Source organism: Trichomycterus rosablanca, chromosome 1 (assembly GCF_030014385.1).
Source record: "Trichomycterus rosablanca isolate fTriRos1 chromosome 1, fTriRos1.hap1, whole genome shotgun sequence".
Taxonomy (NCBI): domain Eukaryota; kingdom Metazoa; phylum Chordata; class Actinopteri; order Siluriformes; family Trichomycteridae; genus Trichomycterus; species Trichomycterus rosablanca.
In genome coordinates this window covers 6421754-6440494 of record NC_085988.1, presented here as the reverse complement: position 1 = coordinate 6440494, position 18741 = coordinate 6421754, and the positions used below count along the sequence as shown (strand labels likewise).

At 39.0% G+C, this 18741-nt stretch overlaps 1 protein-coding gene and 2 gene segments (V, D, J or C); 2 read left to right on the top strand and 1 right to left on the bottom strand.

Moving 5' to 3' along the window:
* Positions 1–9687, top strand: part of LOC134317509 (Ig kappa chain V-III region MOPC 63-like) — a 98163-nt gene extending 88476 nt beyond the window's left edge. The window contains 2 exon segments of the V gene segment in view: positions 7924–7962; positions 9219–9687. Coding sequence covers positions 7924–7962; positions 9219–9538 — 359 coding nt within the window.
* LOC134317536 (Ig kappa chain V region Mem5-like) overlaps positions 1–15135 on the bottom strand; it is a 126091-nt gene extending 110956 nt beyond the window's left edge. Inside the window, 2 exon segments of the V gene segment in view lie at positions 14662–14949; positions 15077–15135. Coding sequence covers positions 14662–14949; positions 15077–15125 — 337 coding nt within the window.
* Positions 1–18741, top strand: part of LOC134316959 (NACHT, LRR and PYD domains-containing protein 12-like) — a 512992-nt gene that overhangs the window by 157328 nt on the left and 336923 nt on the right. The window lies entirely within an intron of this gene.

The window sequence follows — 18741 nt, the reverse complement described above, 5'->3', positions numbered from 1 at the left end:
ATCCAGCAGAGTAAAACATGGTACGATGCTCAGACTTACTGCAGAGCTACGTACACTGACCTGGCTACCATCAGCAGTGATGCTGACATGGCTAGACTTCAAACTGAAGCTCAGATGAACCAGTTCACTTCTGATGCCTGGGTTGGACTGTACAAACAATCACATGGATGGCGCTGGTCCTACAGAAATGAGAGTCTAGGAGCTGTAAAGTTTTGGTCTGCTATTGAGCCGGACAATTATGGAAAGAAACAGGAGTGTGCTCGTATTAGATATGATGGTATTTGGAATGACAGAGAATGTGGAGACGCGTTTCCCTTTGTGTGCTATGACGGTAAGTGGGCTTGTTATTGTGTTTAATGTATTTATTTAATCTACAGATTGTCTACCGGACTAAACTAATGCATGTTAATATTTTAATAATGTGATTTTAAATCTCACAGAGAGGAACACTGGGACCAGCAGGTACGTTTACATCTCTAACAGTAAGAGCTGGTTTGAAGCTCAGCGTTACTGCAGACTGCATCACACCGACCTGACCAGTGTGAAAGATGCAACTGAAAACTCTGTTATACGTGGTATGACCCTTGATTCTACTTGGATCGGTCTGTCCAGGATCACCTGGAAGTGGTCAGATCAGACCAGCCTGGGCAACATTACCTGGATTCCGGGAGAACCTAAAACTGATGTAGCGTATAAAGATTGTGGTTATTTATCTAATTTTCAGGCTGCTGATGCTCTGTGCTCGAACCTCAAACCTTTTTTCTGTCACAGAGGTGAGTTCAAGTCGTTCTCAGTGTCGTATTTAATTCAGAGTCATTTTAATGAACTTAATCATTTCAGTTTCATCTCTGTGTGAGCAGATGTAACAGGCCATAAACAGATCCTGAGTTTGAAGGTTCAGTCGGATCAGAACATGAACGATCCTGTAGAACAGGCAGCACTCCTGGAGAAGGTGGGTCTTCTCCAAATTCTGTTTATTTCAGCAGCAGGAACCTCAGTGTTCATCGAGCTCTGATCCACAGACTGAACTGTAATCATCATCATCACATCAGCATCAGTTGCTAATAAACCATCTTCTGTTCTACAGATCCAGCAGAAGCTTAAGGAGAGAGGGGTGGAGGGGAACATCAAGCTGAAATGGAGGGAACAACCTGGTGGAGAGGTGTTCCAGATGATGAAAGGAAATTAAAAAAAGTGAAAATTGTAAAACAAAACATTTGAATAATCTTTATATTATATATTATTATTATTTCCATGCTAGGACATGCATATTTACAGAATTCATTTAGGTAAAATGATATACTCTATTAAATGATTGAACTGAAAAACTTCATGTTTTAATAGTTCTGGATGTTTTGGATGGAAGTATAAGGATTTGAATTAAATGCCTGCCCCTATGAAACCACACATCTGTGGGGGGTATTCCAGAAAGCGGGTTTAACAAACTTTTAACTTAACCATGAGTGCTGAGTTGACTTATCTCGCCATGACATAGCCAGAGTTTTTGGTTCCAGAAAAGCAGATCAGCGTTAGGTTACTCAATTCTGAGTAGATTGAACCCAGCAGAAGCGCATTTACATTTTACTATAAACAGACATTCTCAATGGAGTAGCAAATTGAAGCCGTTTTTGCCGGTTAGCCTCACTGACAAGTGGTTTTCTTAAGGCTACACAGCTGTTTAGTCCCAATTCCTTGAGTTCCCTTCACATTGTGTGTATGTAAATGCTCTTACTGTCACTATTAAACATCCCTGAGTTCTACTGGAGTTTTTCTACCATTTGATTTCACCAAACGTTTACGTGATCGCCGAACACGATCATTCAAGATTTATTTCCGACCACATTCCTTCCTGGAAGATGATAAATATAGGAAGCGATTGATTTCAGTTATATTTTCCAAAAGGTGTTCAACCAAATATTAAGTTGAGGGTGGCTGCCAATAATTTTGTCCGGCCCATTTTTTGAGTTTTGTGTGAAATTATATACGTTGGCTTTTTTTCTCTGTTTTATTGTGTTATTCCAATGCACACAAAGGAAATAAACATGTGTATAACAAAACATGTGTAATTGCAATAATTTTCTGAAAAAACTTCAGGGGTGCCAACACTTTTGGCCATGACTGAATATGAATTTTTGCAACAGTTGTCTCACAGCGAGCAATTAGATTGTCTAAACAACGAGTATGAGATGCTATAGCCACCCTAGAAAGCGCTATGCAAAATAACACCCAACACAAACACAGAACAGACCTGTGATGCCGTGTGCCGACACATAGATACCAACACCTGATCCATCAGCTCCTAACTTTGGTTTATCTGATGGTGACATAGCAGGGTTAGTGAGAGATGGTGGTATTGTAGATGATTATACCGTAGTGACTAGGGGTCTGTTTAACAGTGTTGTGCTACACAGATCATTGAATTTACATGATGCTCCATCCACAGACATGGCTTCATACATATCCTATGTACACAATACACTATCAGAAATGGTGTCGTTCTCCAGGGTGTTGGCTGGTGATGGTGGCATTATTGACTTACCATAAGAGGTGGTAGTTTAACATCTGATGTTAATAGTGTGTTGTCTTCAAGATTTATAGATGCTATTGAAAGGATTATGCAGAGTAACAAAAGTATTAAAACAGATGATAGTTTGGTGTTGATTGTCTCGATAGCCATGAGTGAAAATGGCGGTGTTCATCGTAAGGTGAGAGACCTAGCACACAATCAGGTGATCGAAAGGAACAGACAAATATCTGATATAACCTGTACTTTACAATCTGCATTGATCTTTTTCTGAACCCACATGCTCCACATAACACATTAGAAACTAAAGCCGAACAGATACAGACAAACGCTGGCTACACACATGTTCATAGAGTCGGGTTTAATGACATTGGTTGTTTTGAATACAAGTTTGGTGTTAATTATTAATGTTAAAATAACACTGTAGTTTGTTATTTAACTCTACACAAGATATAACCTACACTGGGTTAGTGTTAAAATAACACTGTAGTTTGTTATTTAACTCTACACAAGATATAACCTACACTGGGTTAGTGTTAAAATAACACTGTAGTTTTTTATTTAACTCTAACACTAACACAGTGTAGGTTATATTTTGTGTAATCTAGTTACTCTAGTAGTGTTAAAAAAGGACCTGGAGCTGCAGAACCAGCACTGGTGAAGTAAATCCAGTTAAACACAGATACATGTGGAGCTTTTAGACTGGGTTTAATGGTTATTTCACACAGATGGATGTTCTTGACGTGGAACTTAAATGATGTTTTATCGCTCAAGTCGAGCGCTGAGCAAATCGACTATCTGCGCCAAGGGTCGTGGTGACAGTGAAGCACAAAATGCTTCTCATGTGATGAACTAAAGAAAACAACAACTGCTCCTGTGTAATATTGATGTGAGAGTAAACAGGAATTCTGTAAATGTTCTACTAATGATAGAAAAGTTACATATTTTTACTAACATTTTAGAAAGAAATTGTGAATTAAAAATGTTTGTGCTCTTCCACTCCAGTCTGGATTTCAGAGGATTTTCATTCTAAGTACATTTTAACCTTCATTATTATGATTATGTCTGACAGTGGTGCAAATTTGTTTTCATTTAGAGGAAAAAGTTTAAGTTGGATTGCTTCATTAGCAATGCTGCTAACTGATGTGTAAAAAGCTTAAAGCTGTGGGTCAAACTTTAAACGGTGTGAACAGTGCGTCCCTCTCTTCTCCTCCAGCGGCAGTGGCGGCGTCTCCTCCAGTAGCAGTAGGTAATGTGCAATATAAATTACTAAGGGTAATGTGTATTTTCGGGATATTTTACAATGTTTACAAGGGTAATGTGCAATTTTCCACCAGCTTGTTACTAAACAGAAAGTCTATTTTGTGTTATTGTTATTGTGTTATTGTCATTATTGTTGTAAATCTGTTAATTTTGTAAATGCAAATTTTGTAAATTCTGGTTTTTCTTTACATTTATTTTTTATAACACTAGAGAGTATTGTAGCACCAGCACCACCGATTCTCTCCTCTGATCCAGCAGCGCCGCAAGCCATCTTCTCTTCTCCAGTGGCAGTGTGGCAATAGTGTTTTTAATTTTAATTCATTTGTAATATTTTATTTTATACACAAAAAAAGAAGTCTGACTTCTCCCTCTCCTCCAGCCCTCTTCTCTCCTCCAGCGGCCCTCTCCTCTTCTCTAACACAGAACAACCAGCTAAGCTAAGGCTAGAGAGCTTAACAGACTTTCTGAAGCTTGACAGAATTCAATCAAATCAGGGGAACAGAGACGAGCCATGTAAGAGAATAAGTCGGTGGCACAAACTTGGAGCAGTGACTGTCTAAGAATTAAATGAGGAACTTCCCAACATTCTCTCCCAGCATGGAGCGATCGACCGAATTATTCTGCACGTGGGCAAAAATGACATTCACAGAGAGGAGTCAGAAATCTTAAAGATGAACTTCACTGAACTGTTTAATACACTTGAGAAGCTGACTGCTCAGAAGTTCATCAGTGGGCCTCTCCCAGCCCGAGGATCTAATATGTTTTCACGGCTACTCAACCTCAACACGTGGCTGAGCAGAACCTGCAGTCTGATAGGCCTGAATTATTTTGGCAATTTTAATCTATTCTGGGGGCACAGAGAATTTCTTTACCCAGATGGCACCCACCTAAGCAAGACTGGAGTGAAAGCACTAAAGGACAACATTCCCTCACCTGCTTTCAACCATGATGAAGGACCATCAACCATACAATCCCCATCACTGGAGAACACGGCTCAGGCTGAGTTCCTGATTCTTGACAAAAGCTATTATGACCTTCATCATCAGCCAGTGACACAGCAGTCAACATCAGAGACATCACAGTCATCCTCTAACTGAGCACATCACTCCAGTTCTAAAATCTCTACACTGGCTTCCGGTTAGTTACAGAATAGAATTTAAAGTGCTGCTACTGGTCTATAAATCACCGAATGGTTTTGGCCCAGGATATGGACTCAGGTCAGCTAGTTGAGCCCAGAGTCCAAACTAAACATGGTGAAGCAGCTTTTATCTGTTACACTGTATAGAACTGGAACTGGAACAGACTGACAGGAGATATTAGATCTGCCCCAAATGTAGAAATGTTTAAATCCAGGTTCAAAACGTTTCTCTTTTCTTGTGCCTGTGATTGAGCTCATAGTTTTTGTACTCTATTAGTACTGCTCTTTAGCCTCAATGTTTTAAAAATCTTTATTTTAAAATCTGTATTTTTAAAAATCTGTATTTCTATGTTTCTTATTGCACTTTTTATAAGTTATATTTTATTTTAGTTTTATGTTCTTAACATTTTTAAAGCACTTTATCTCTCCTGTTTTAATGTCATTTAATTGTATCTCAGTGATGTTTTAATGCTTTTCCTTATGTAAAGCACTTTAAATTGTCACTGAGTATGAAAGATGCTATACAAATAAACTTGCCTTCATCTTTGTAAGTTTCTACTAGATATGACTTCTTACAACTAAAACTAAATTCATTATTTTGTGTTATATATTATATAATCAGATCATCTTTACAACCTGTTAAGTGTTCATTTGTGGAAAAGCTCTTGTAATATCTACTTGAAATTCTGTTAAATCTCTCTAAAATCTTTATGTCCTCAATCATACAGGAATAAAAAAAAATGTTATAAATGTTATTCTACCCTTCATTGTTTTAAAATAAGTGCTCTAAAGGCCATCTTGAGGCTTGTGTTTATTTTTAATGTATATAAAGTTCTAGTAATGAATGAATTAATGAATGGACATTTTTACACCAGTCATAAAAACACTGAATTTTTCTGAATTATTGAACTCGAACTGTAGCTAGCATTGCTGTTGTTAGCAGGTGTAATGTGTTAGGAAGAAGAAGATTGTGTGATTATGCAACACTTCACAAATATGAAAGAATAGAGCTGATAATGTAAGATTTAGTTTTTAGCAGTTGTGCCTCAGCTCCAACACAACCAGTAAAACCAGTACACACAATAATGAAGCTAATGGTGGAGAACAAACTGAACCTCCTTATTTACTCTCATGAGATTTTAGGCTCAGAATAATCAGCACTAAATCTATAAAGATTCATGTTATTCACATCTGAGTAAAACCTCCAAACTATTAACTCTGTAGAGACCAAAACTAACATCATGAACCTGCTTCTGAGGGAACAAACAAAATAAAACGTCCAAAACCAAAAAACAAATCATATTCTTTTCTCTTTTTTATTATTTAATATTTATTTTTTAAATGTGGTTGTAACTTGTAGCTCCTCAATTCACCAGCGAGTCACAAACCAACTGAGTCAAACAGCACATGGAGATAAAGTAGTTTCTACTAGATGAGCTCCAGCTGCTGATTGTTAGCTGTAATAAGGTGAAGTTCAATCCTATTGGTTGGGTATGAAGGTGTGCACCAATCAGAGCAGGAGTTACCACCTCCAGACCCGCCCCCAATCCCAACCAAAGCCAGCAGCTCTGTTCAAAATGTCCTACTGCCCCAGTATATACTGCATACTAATCCTATAGTAGTGTGTACTATAGTATGCAGTATGATTAAACTGAACCATCTTCTGGTTTACTGCTTCATCTTGGAACTTGCTGTCAGTTCAATTCTCTTTTAAGAGTTCTTCTAAACTCAAGTCCTCTCAGTGTTGGAACATCTTTAATTATCATGAGCTAAATAAATAATAAAAGGTTTTTCCTTCCTTTTCAGCATAATGTTTAGTATTTCATTATAGAAGTTGTATGGTGGTGCAGCTAGTATTGTCGAGACCTGGAATCAATTCACCTCTTTATGGTGGTACTTTGATCAGTTTGGCATGTTCTCTTTGTTTGGCTTTCTCTGTGTACTCGGACATTCTCCCACTTTTTTTAATGCAAAATATGGACTGGCTGCTCTGAGATGCATCCTCCTGGGACTAAATGAGCAAGTAAATGTGTCTGTACTCTATACCAGCTTTACACCACTGTGACCCTGATCAGGATGAAGTGGTTGTTATTATGTTAATAATAATAAAGCTTGTATTTAGGAGAAGTAGTGAGTGAGTGAGGTGTTTCCTGTACAGAGTGAATGATTGTACTGTATCACATCCTCCCCCTCAGCACCTCCAGTCGGTCCCAGCTGCAGCAGTGCAGTTACTGTACACTTCCACTCACCCAGGTTTTTGTACCACCATATAACACTGTGTGAAGATCCAGCTACCACTGATATAATGGTAACTCTGACAGTAATAATCTCCTGCATCTCCAGTCTCTATTCTACTGATGGTCAGAGTGAAGTCAGATCCAGATCCACTGCCACTGAAACGATCTGGAATACCTGATGCTCTGCTGTTAGTGTAGTAGATCAGGAGCTTAGGAGCTTCTCCAGGTTTCTGCTGATACAAGGCTAAAAGATAACAGCTACACCAACTAGCATAGTAAACATTAGAACTGGTTTTACAGTTGATGGTGACTCAAGCTCCTGGATCAACATGTTTTACTGCAGGACTCTGAGTTTCAGTCACCTGACCTCTGGATCCTGAAAACAATAAGAAGAATAAAGACGTTCACTACATGAAGAACCATGTGGAGTTTGAAGATCATCTAGTGGATCTTCTCCACATGGCAGAGCCTCTTCACCAGTAGAACATAAAGCATCGTGTTACCTTGAGTGCAGAGAGCCAGTGTGCAGATGAAGATGGAGATGAAGGTCATGGTTGATGTGGGTGAAGATGCTGGTCAGCAGCTCTCAGTCATGAAGTGTTAAACTCACAGAGCTTTAAACACTGACAGAGCACTGAAGCATGTAGTGTGTGTGTGTGTGTGTGTGGGTGTGTGGGTGTGTGTGTGTGTGTGTGTGTGTGTGTGGAATCACTGGAGTGGAACAGAGGTTTTTGTACGACGGCTTCATTGGAATGTATCACTGTGCTACACTTTTGGTGGAGGAACCAAACTCAGCGTCAGTAAGTAGTTTTATTTCTTCTACATTAAAAACATTTTTATTTTTAATATCATTTAATAATCTTCATATAAACAAGAGAAAAAATAAGTATTAATAACAATAAATAAACAGTAACTGAATATTTAACCTTCAATAAATACTGTGGTACCTTGTAACTCGACGTCCCCTAAACTTGAAATCTTTGAAACTTGACGTCCTTCGTGGAGAAATTTGTACCTTTAAACTCGACTTTTAGCTTAAACTCGAACTGTGTGGGACTGTCGCTTTGTTCACATTAATGCTGTCCGTGATCATGATAATGCTTTGCTATCATTGTAAAAGGAAAGTGCACAATAAACAGCAGCACCGCGACCCAGATCACCCACAGAGCATCATAAAATCATAACCGCTGCTTACCTGAGCTTCTCTTCTTCACATTGAGACCAAATCTACATCAGTGTGTTGTTACATCAGGGATTTAATCCACTTGTTTTTCTTCTTGGAGACTTTTGGAGACCAACATGGACTCTTTTTACTTCTATAACTCCAGATCAGAATTAGTTAGAAGCTAAAAATGTAATATGGTGATTGTAAACAACATTTGCTACAGGAATAAATTGTTGGTAATGGAATATAATAATATAATATTATTTTTAATATATATAATAAAATATTCACATAATGAAATATATGCAGTTCCACAGAACCATGAAACACATTAACAGGTTTCACAAACATCCTTATGGGAAAAATACCTTGAAACTCAGTGCCACGCCCAGAACCAATTGACATTAAGTTAAGGTACCACAGTATATACAATTACTAAATATTCAACCTTTACTAAATACTTACAGTTTCTGAATATTAAAGACTGAATAAATGCGCTGGTGTTTTTGATGGTAAATATAAAGCTGGTCTCTGGTTGATGAAGTCTGGTGTAAACTGGTACGAGTGACTGGTGCTGATGTAAAATCCAGACGAATGCTGCTGTGTGTTTGTGCTAAACAATGAATATTTCTGTAATCAGCTACATCTGGATGTGCTGCAGTCAGTTGTGTTGAATGCTAAAGTAATAAGAGTTGATATTGAATATGTGCTAACAGAAGCTTGCAGATGTTTCTACTGAACTGCAGTGATGTGAGAACAGTGTGCAGCAGCACTGCATTGATGATTGAACACAGATGAAGGTTTCCAGTCTGGAGGCTTAATAAGCAGTAAGGAGGAAATGATGTGGAAACGTTTCTAAATGGGACTTTTTGTTCTGTTTCTCCTGTACAGCCGGTCCCACGGTGAAGCCGTCCGTGTCTCTGCTCCCTCCCTCCTCTCTGCAGCTGTCTGAGGGATCGGCCTCGCTGCTCTGCCTGCTGTCTGGTTACTCTCCACAGGGGGCGCTGGTGAGCTGGACGGTGGACGGCACAGTGCTGCAGGACGGGGTGGTGACCGGAGCAGAAGAACTGAAAGGGGGCAGTTGGAGGCGTGGCAGCACCCTGACCCTCAGCAAAGCACAGTGGGAAAAGGGGGCGGAGTTTGGCTGTAAGGTCTCTCACGGTGGCGTCGATCATCCCGTCGTATTCAGAAAGAACCAGTGTGAAGGCTAGCAGCTCCCAGATAGAACTGAACATGGAGACACTTCCACATGCTTCTACAATGGAGTTTCAGTTCTACACAATGCTGCATTTCTGTCTTTCCTCTGTTCAGTGTCCTGTTGCTCTTCCTGTAGTTTTGCTGTGCTGAAATAAAGCTTGATTTTGGACATTGTCTGGTCTTTTCTTCTAGTTCATCATCGTGATGAGTGTTAGGAGAGAAGATCTTTAGCTGGAGATTCAGTGCTGTGTGTTGTGCTTCAGTGAGTTTGGATGAAGGAAGTTGAACATCTGGTGAAAGTGCTGCTCTATTCTGGGAGAAAGCAGATCACTCAGCCGTCTTCATGCAAATCTCACTTTCACCCCCCATGTTCTCTCACTTTAGCTTCTACTCATTATAATTAGCTGATTTTGGTTGGTTGGTTTTACCTCCTGAATTTACTGCTGTACCTCTCTAGAACTGAAATATGAATCAGTTTGGATGTTTAATATAAAAATCACAAACAGCTACAAACTTACATCATTTCTGTATGTAGTGAATGAAGAGTTTTGTGCAACCATTAAAGCACCAGCTCGGAATCACATACTGAACTTGCACTGACACAATATAAAGTCCAAGGAGCCTATCTTCAAAGTGTTCAATCCTAAAGGTAACTAGCTTGAGCACAATAACTTTCCCAAAGGTGAATACTGAGCCTAGTGCCATTTTAACTGGGTGTCTAAATGTTGACACAACAGTTTGGGTCTTTATCAGATCGTTGAGTCTCTCCCACGTGGGTTAAGGCACCCTGTAGTCACTCCTAACTGTCCTTGCAATTACTAGAACAGTTGTCACGGAGCTGTGGGACTGAAACTGTGTTTCTGGTGTAGTGTCATGGATCTTATTTTCTTTCTATTTTTTTAACAATAAGACTGTGGAATATATCTAGGTTAGCTTTTACACCTACAATCATAGTCGTGTGTGCTAAAGCTATCAAACATATTTGATACTACTAATATCCAAACATATTTTGATACTAAGAGTGAATATGTATCAGAGTGTATCCAGGATAAACTAGAAAATAAGTATTACCGTTAAATGTTTCCAGATGAGCTAGATGAAGACGGTCATTTGGAAGATGTATCTATAGCGCCATCTAGTGGCCATTAGCAATTTACTCTTTTGGTGAGATCTGGGAAGCTCAAATTCGGTCACACCCTTTTTTATCCTGCCACCTTAAAACAATCTCATCTAAGTTTTTTATTATTATTATTTTATTTAAAAAAAAATTATCTATTGGTCCATTATCCTCCAACTACTGTATAATAGCTTTTCTGGTCACTCAGTCAGTGTTTACTAACTGTATACCCACCACTTCTAGCTGTCCTGGCAATTGCAAGAACGGGAGTCACAGGACTGTGCGACTGAAACAAGAAATCACCACTGTAACTTGCCCAGAAATTTCTAAGTGAGACGACCCTTATAAATTTGGGGAATTCGTGCCCACTATTTCTAGTAAATAAAAGGAGCGTACCGTACCCCTAATTGTTATTAAAATTAAAACCCTAGTCCCCAACATTCACTGATTGGGCTAACTAAATATATCCTACCATGGCTTAGACATACACCCATAGCTAAAAGGTTTAAGCAGACACCTGCAGAGTTCATGTGGGATAACTAAATGGCTGACTACTTCCAGTCAGATTCCCTCAGTGGAGGAGGTTCTTACAGGGATAAAGAAACAGCCCTGGCAGACATGACTAACTCCTTGGTCCCTGAATATATGAACACTGCCCAAAAGTCAAACCCTGAGGCTCTTGAGTCATTACAACTGGACAGTTGTATAGCGGAGTATTCACGGAGTAACCTTAAGGAAAAATCCTGGGGAAAATGAGGCCCAACGCCATTCCAGGGACCTAAAGCAGGTGAAAGCCAAATGCATGGCTAATGAGCAAAATCACACAGCTCTCACCAGTAAAGTTTGGGTTTGGAACGTGCACTCACTAGGACCAGTCAGGAATTGACTGCATCCCAGGAAAGGAATGCAGCTCTTAAAGGCGAGATAGGTGTGGTTAGGGTAAGGAACCAGGAGCTAGTACAGCAAGTTGCTAATGCTGACGGACTGCTCGAGCAGGCTTAGTCTAGAATAGAACGCCTCAAGGAACAACAGGCCAGTTTAGACAGGGAGTTGGTGGAAACCAAGGCAGAATTAACAACCTCCCAACATCAGCGATTAAAGGCAGAGCGTAGGTTGACCGAGCAACCACTTATTAATACTCTAGTAACCCTCTGAAACAACACTGGAACAGTTAATTACAACCTAGCATCTAACATACCACTGCAACCACCAGCAATATCTGAGTAACCCCATGGTTATTATCATCATTATTATTATTATTATACTGTATAATGGTCACTTATGGTTTTCATTTAAGCTGATCCTGGAGAAGCACTGGACTTGGAACAATCTAAAAAGAAAGCCCAGGAAACCCCATCATTTTCCAAAAGTATTGTCTGATTTATACAAATAATGACAATACATTAAAATACTTTGTATGTTTCAACTAACATTGTCCTGTATTTATTCAGGTGTTAAGAAAAAAAGGATAGAAATGGGAGATCAGTGAAGTAAATGCAGTTGAAAAGCATCTGTCCAGGTTCATTAAAACTTGCACAAAACCAGGAAAAAGCCATTGTGAGGCTTACATACAAGCTGAACCGGATGCATTGAAAGACAGGGATTGTTGTCTAAATTCTTTGTAAAGAACAGAATCACTGCTCTAAAAAGGAAGATGTAATTCAGAAAACATTTGCATTGTTTTATTTTGTTTTATACACATAAGTGGCTTTTTTACATTTTTTAATACAATGACTAATTTTATTTCATTGTACTACTATAATGTACATTTACTTTAAAAACATTTTACATTTTTTATGTGACAAACTTTTAAGTTTTAATAATTGCACTGAAACTGATGTACTTATGATCTGTGGAAAAATACTGCATTGTTAATGGCAAAACTGTTGAATAAGAAATAAATAAGGACTGTTGTTGTTCATGTGAGTTAATCAACTCATCATTTAAATACACATTATTTGAGCTTCCCTATTGTTTGTAAAATGAGTTCCCAGATTGTTCACAAGTACCTACAATGTAGAAATACCAAAAAGTTGTGTGTGTGTGTGTATCTGCTGGTCCTTACAAGTTTGGTCTACCAGAAATTGTCCCCAGAATGTGGAAAAATGTCACATTGCTTTAATAACGTATTTCCTGTCATTTGAAGTGCCCGCTGTTTTTACAGCTTCCGTTAAAACATGAATCATGAATTTGTTTGCTCCTAAAGCCTTTAGAAAGGTGGGTCCCCTGATTGCAGAATCCAGCATATATAAATATGAATGTTCTTACTAAAGAATAAGGACAGGGAAATTAACTCATTGACATGAAAACAGAAATTAAGTTATTTTTAATTTATATTGTAAAGAGCAGTTGGGTGTGAGAAATAATCAGAGAAATAGATATTGCAGATTGCCACCATCAGAGGAGAGCAACATCCCACCATACCCCAAATAGATACTGAGGAGGAACCTCATCTCAATCTACCTGAACACAGAAATGGTAGAATTGTAAGAAAGACAATGTTTTACAATACCACACATGCCACTATAATGTCACATGACCTCTCTGGGGTGACCCTGAGCCCCTGCAGGCACTGAATGATTGAGGATCCCGATTGTGATTTCAACCCTTGTTCTTGTTATGCAGAGGCCCAGGTTGTAGCGTGACTGTGGTCCAGGCTCAGAGTAATGTTATGGTGGTCATTACATATGGCATGCAGTGATACCCTGTCTGCAAGGAGGAGTTTGTCGTATTGTCCTGTAAGCACAATAGGGGGTGCAGTGAATTAAAACTGAAACGATCTAACATTACACTGAATGTGAACCACACTCCTAGCAAACACAGACTTACCCTGATCAATTGTATTGTATAGTGCAGACTCACGTTTGTAAGAATTAGCATCACATGACCTTGATCAGGGAGAACAGTACGTTTATGCAACATGTTTTATTTAAAAATGTGTAAATTCAAGATGGTCACTACCTGTATATTAATGCTGTGGAAGGATTTTCTGTTTACATAATCTCCTTCATTTTATGCAGGTGGTTTAATTGGAATGTGGGTTTCATGCATGTAGCCAAAGACTGTTGGAAATCCTAAAATATTAAATGGTGTAATAACTTATTAAGTATAAAATTGACTGTGATGAAAAACTGTATAACGTTCGTGGAGAAATTCATCGAGAAAGGACATCTAATCTTGGTCTAATGATTCGTTCCTGATGAAGAGCTCTGTGAATAATATGTGCTTCAATATCCACTGGATCCTCGAGGAAAGGACACGCCATGTTTGCATGAGAAAAGTGTGTGTAAACCCGGTTTAGGGTTAAGTTAACCTGCCAGCAAACAGGTTAGCTTCAGAGTCGAGCTCTTCTAAACTCAAGTCCTCTCAGTTTTAGAGCTTCTGTTGTTAATATGATCTGAATATTCTGTATTTTCTACATTTTGGGTAAAAGCAGCAACAAAGCTGAAGTATCATGAAGTGATTTAAAAACATGATCTTGGATGATCTGAAATCCATGACTGATGCTCTGCATGACCCACTCCACCCATTATTGAGTACCATTAATTTGGTCCTGAACTACATCCTACAGCATCTGGAGCTCTCACATGTACACCTGTATTCTGTATGTGGACTTCAGATTTGCTCTCTACACCATCATCCCTGAACGACTCTCAGATAAACTAATGAAGCTCAACGTGTCTCCATCTGTCCACCAATAGATTATTAACATCATAAGGGACTAAATGATCAAGTAAATGTGTCTGTGATCTATACCAGCTTTACACCACTGTGACCCTGATCAGGATGGAGTGTTTGTTATTATTTTAATAATAATAAAGCTTGTATTTAGGAGAAGTAGTGAGTGAGTGAGGTGTTTCCTGTACAGAGTGAATGATTGTACTGTATCACATCCTCCCCCTCAGCACCTGCAGTCGGTCCCAGCTGCAGCAGTGCAGTTACTGTACACTTCCACTCACCCAGGTTTTTGTACCACCATATAACACTGTGTGAAGATGCGGGTATCACCAGGCCAGTGTAAACTCTGACAGTAATAATCTCCTGCATCTCCAGTCTCAATTCTACTGATGGTCAGAGTGAAGTCAGATCCAGATCCACTGCCACTGAAACGATCTGGAATACCTGATGCTCTGCTGTCAGCATTATAGATCAGGAGTTTAGGGGCTTCTCCAGGTTTCTGCTGATACCAGGCTAAAGCAATATCAGCAAAAACATCAGAACTGGTTTTACAGCTGATGGTGACTGAAGCTCCTGGATCAACATGTTTTACTGCAGGACTCTGAGTCACAGTCACCTGACCTCTGGATCCTGAAAACAATAATAAGAATAAAGACGTTCACTACATGAAGAACCATTTGGAGTTTGAAGTTCATCTAGTAGATCTTCTCCACATGACAGAGCCTCCTCACCAGTAGAACATAAAGCATTGTGTTACCTTGAGTGCAGAGAGCCAGTGTGCAGATGAAGATGGAGATGAAGGTCATGGTTGATGTGGGTGAAGATGCTGGTCAGCAGCTCTCAGTCATGAAGTGTTAAACTCACAGAGCTTTAAACACTGACAGAGCACTGAAGCATGTAGTGTGTGTGTGTGTGTGTGTGTGTGTGTGTGTGTGTGTGTGTGTGGAATCACTGGAGTGGAACAGAGGTTTTTGTACGACGGCTTCATTGGAATGTATCACTGTGCTACACTTTTGGTGGAGGAACCAAACTCAGCGTCAGTAAGTAGTTTTATTTCTTCTACATTAAAACATTTTCAATTTTAATATCATTTATTAATCTTTAATTGAAAAAAAAGTATTAATAACAATAAATATACAGTAACTGAATATTTAACCTTCAATAAATACTGTGGTACCTTGTAACTCGACGTCCCCTAAACTTAAAATCTTTGAAACTTGACGCCCTTCGTGGAGAAATTTGTACCTTTAAACTCGACTTTTAGCTTAAACTCGAACTGTGTGGGACTGTCGCTTTGTTCACATTAATGCTGTCCGTGATCATGATAATGCTTTGCTATCATTGCAAAAGGAAAGTGCACAATAAACAGCAGCACCGCGACCCAGATCAACCACAGAGCATCATAAAATCATAACCGCTGCTTACCTGAGCTTCTCTTCTTCAAATTGAGACCAAATCTACATCAGTGTGTTGTTACATCAGGGATTTAATCCACTTGTTTTTCTTCTTGGAGACTTTTGGAGACCAACATGGACTCTTTTTACTTCTATAACTCCAGATCAGAATTAGTTAGAAGCTAAAAATGTAATATGGTGATTGTAAACAACATTTGCTACAGGAATAAATTGTTGGTAATGGAATATAATATTATAATATTATTTTTCATATATATAATAAAATATTCACATAATGAAATATATGCAGTTCCACAGAACCATGAAACACATTAACAGGTTTCACAAACATCCTTATGGGGAAAATACCTTGAAACTCAGTGCCACGCCCAGAACCAAATAACATTAAGTTAAGGTACCACTGTACATACAATTACTAAATATTCAAGCTTTACTAAATACTTACAGTTTCTGAATATTAAAGACTGAATAAATGTGCAGGTGTTTTTGATGGTAAATATAAAGCTGGTCTCTGGTTGATGAAGTTTAGTGTAAACTGGTACGAGTGACTGGTGCTGATGTAAAATCCAGACAAATGCTGCTGTGTGTTTGTGCTAAACAATAAATATTTCTGTAATCAGCTACATCTGGATGTGCTGCAGTCAGTTGTGTTGAATGCTAAAGTAATAAGAGTTGATATTGAATATGTGCTAACAGAAGCTTGCAGATGTTTCTACTGAACTGCAGTGATGTGAGAACAGTGTGCAGCAGCACTGCATTGATGATTGAACACAGATGAAGGTTTCCAGTCTGGATGCTTAATAAGCAGTAAGGAGGAAATGATGTGGAAACGTTTCTAAATGGGACTTTTTGTTCTGTTTCTCCTGTACAGCCGGTCCCACAGTGAAGCCGTCCGTGTCTCTGCTCCCTCCCTCCTCTCTGCAGCTGTCTGAGGGATCGGCCTCGCTGCTCTGCCTGCTGTTTGGTTACTCTCCACAGGGGGCGCTGGTGAGCTGGACGGTGGACGGCACAGTGCTGCAGGACGGGGTGGTGACCGGAGTAGAAGAACTGAAAGGGAGCAGTTGGAGGCGTGGCAGCACCCTGACACTCAGCAAAGCACAGTGGGAAAAGGGGGAGGAGTTTGGCTGTAAGGTCTCTCACGGTGGCGTCGATCATCCCGTCGTATTCAGAAAGAACCAGTGTGAAGGCTAGCAGCTCCCAGATAGAACTGAACATGGAGACACTTCCACATGCTTCTACAATGGAGTTTCAGTTCTACACAATGCTGCATTTCTGTCTTTCCTCTGTTCAGTGTCCTGTTGCTCTTCCTGTAGTTCTGCTGTGCTGAAATAAAGCTTGATTTTGGACATTGTCTGGTCTTTTCTTCTAGTTCATCATCATGATGAGTGTTAGGAGAGAAGATCTTTAGCTGGAGATTCAGTGCTGTGTGTTGTGCTTCAGTGAGTTTGGATGAAGGAAGTTGAACATCTGGTGAAAGTGCTGCTCTATTCTGGGAGAAAGCAGATCACTCAGCCGTCTTCATGCAAATCTCACTTTCACCCCCATGTTCTCTCACTTTAGCTTCTACTCATTATAATTAGCTGATTTCACCGCCTAAAATTAATGCTGCACCCCTTTAGAAATGTGAATAAACACTTCTTGCTGTAACACTGAGAAATCATGAAGAAATGAAGAATTGAAGGTCATCACACATACACACGTTCTTTTATTGACCTTCAGGAGGAAAGATCGGACCTCAGAGTAAATACATGTGAATAAGGAGAACATCAGTAGCACCAACACTAGATATTTTCTCCAAACCAGAAGTTAAAGTTCAGAAGTGATTCCACTCTCAACCAGCAATATGAAGGTTTTGTGAAGAAGTTATTTCAGATTGTTCCTCTTAACACCAACCACGTCCACATATTTATGCTCCTTCATTCATTATTACACTTCTGTCTGAGGTGTGAAGAACATCTGAAGATCCTTTAAAATTACCTCTATCAAAAGTCTTTGATCTTTATTCATTTTCGTTTGTGGTTTTATTAGAATAATGAAATCTCTGAATGTGTCACTCATAGATGTAATACTGCCACCTTGTGGTCATAGAACTGTCAGCTAAACACATGAAAGATTTACATAAAGGAAAACTAAAAACATACTACATGACCAAAAGTATGTGAACACCTGACCCGAACACCTGACCATGACTATGCAGGACAATGTATTTTAAAACCACAGTCATCAATATAGAGAGGGAATAACAGTCTCCACTCTTCTGGAAAGGTTTTACACAAAAAAAAGTTTGATTTTTAACATTTCTGCCAATTCAGCTAAAAGACATTTGTCAGGCACTGATGTTCAACAAGAACTGATTTATTTCATAAGGGTTTAGTATGGTTAAACATTGTCAGAAGTATGTAGACACCTCCACATACATTTGATGGACATCAATTCTGAAGATTCAGGCATTAACTCGAAATGTCTCGAAATGTTACATTTGTAACAGATATTTCAGTTTTAAGGACTGAACATCTGGAGGTGAATAATGAGGTGATGGTGGGTGCAGCTCCTGTGCTGGGATGCTTACAAGCACTAGTAGGTGATTCTGGCTAAAGTTCTGATGATGAAACTCATGTTTAAGTTAATTTGAATTTGATAATTTTGAACAAAGCAGAACTTTCATATTCATGTATATTTCACTTCATCTCTAGTTCAGCAAAGTTTGCTCCAGATCTGCCATCATTTTATATCTGTGTTAGTGTGGAAAAAAGAAACGACTTATTAAAGGCTGTTACCCTTAAACTCCACACATCTTCTGTTGAGTCCAAAATCCGTCCTAGTTTTATTAACACCTGTATTGGAATATGAGGAGTTTATTGTCTGTCACCTCATCTTAACCTGCTTGCTGATTTTTCTGTTCACTTGAACAGTCTGGGTCACCCTGACCTGCTAAAGAAACTTGCTTTTCACATATTGATGCAGATGTTACTTGTCATATGTTCTTTGTATATTTTAGCGTTTAAGT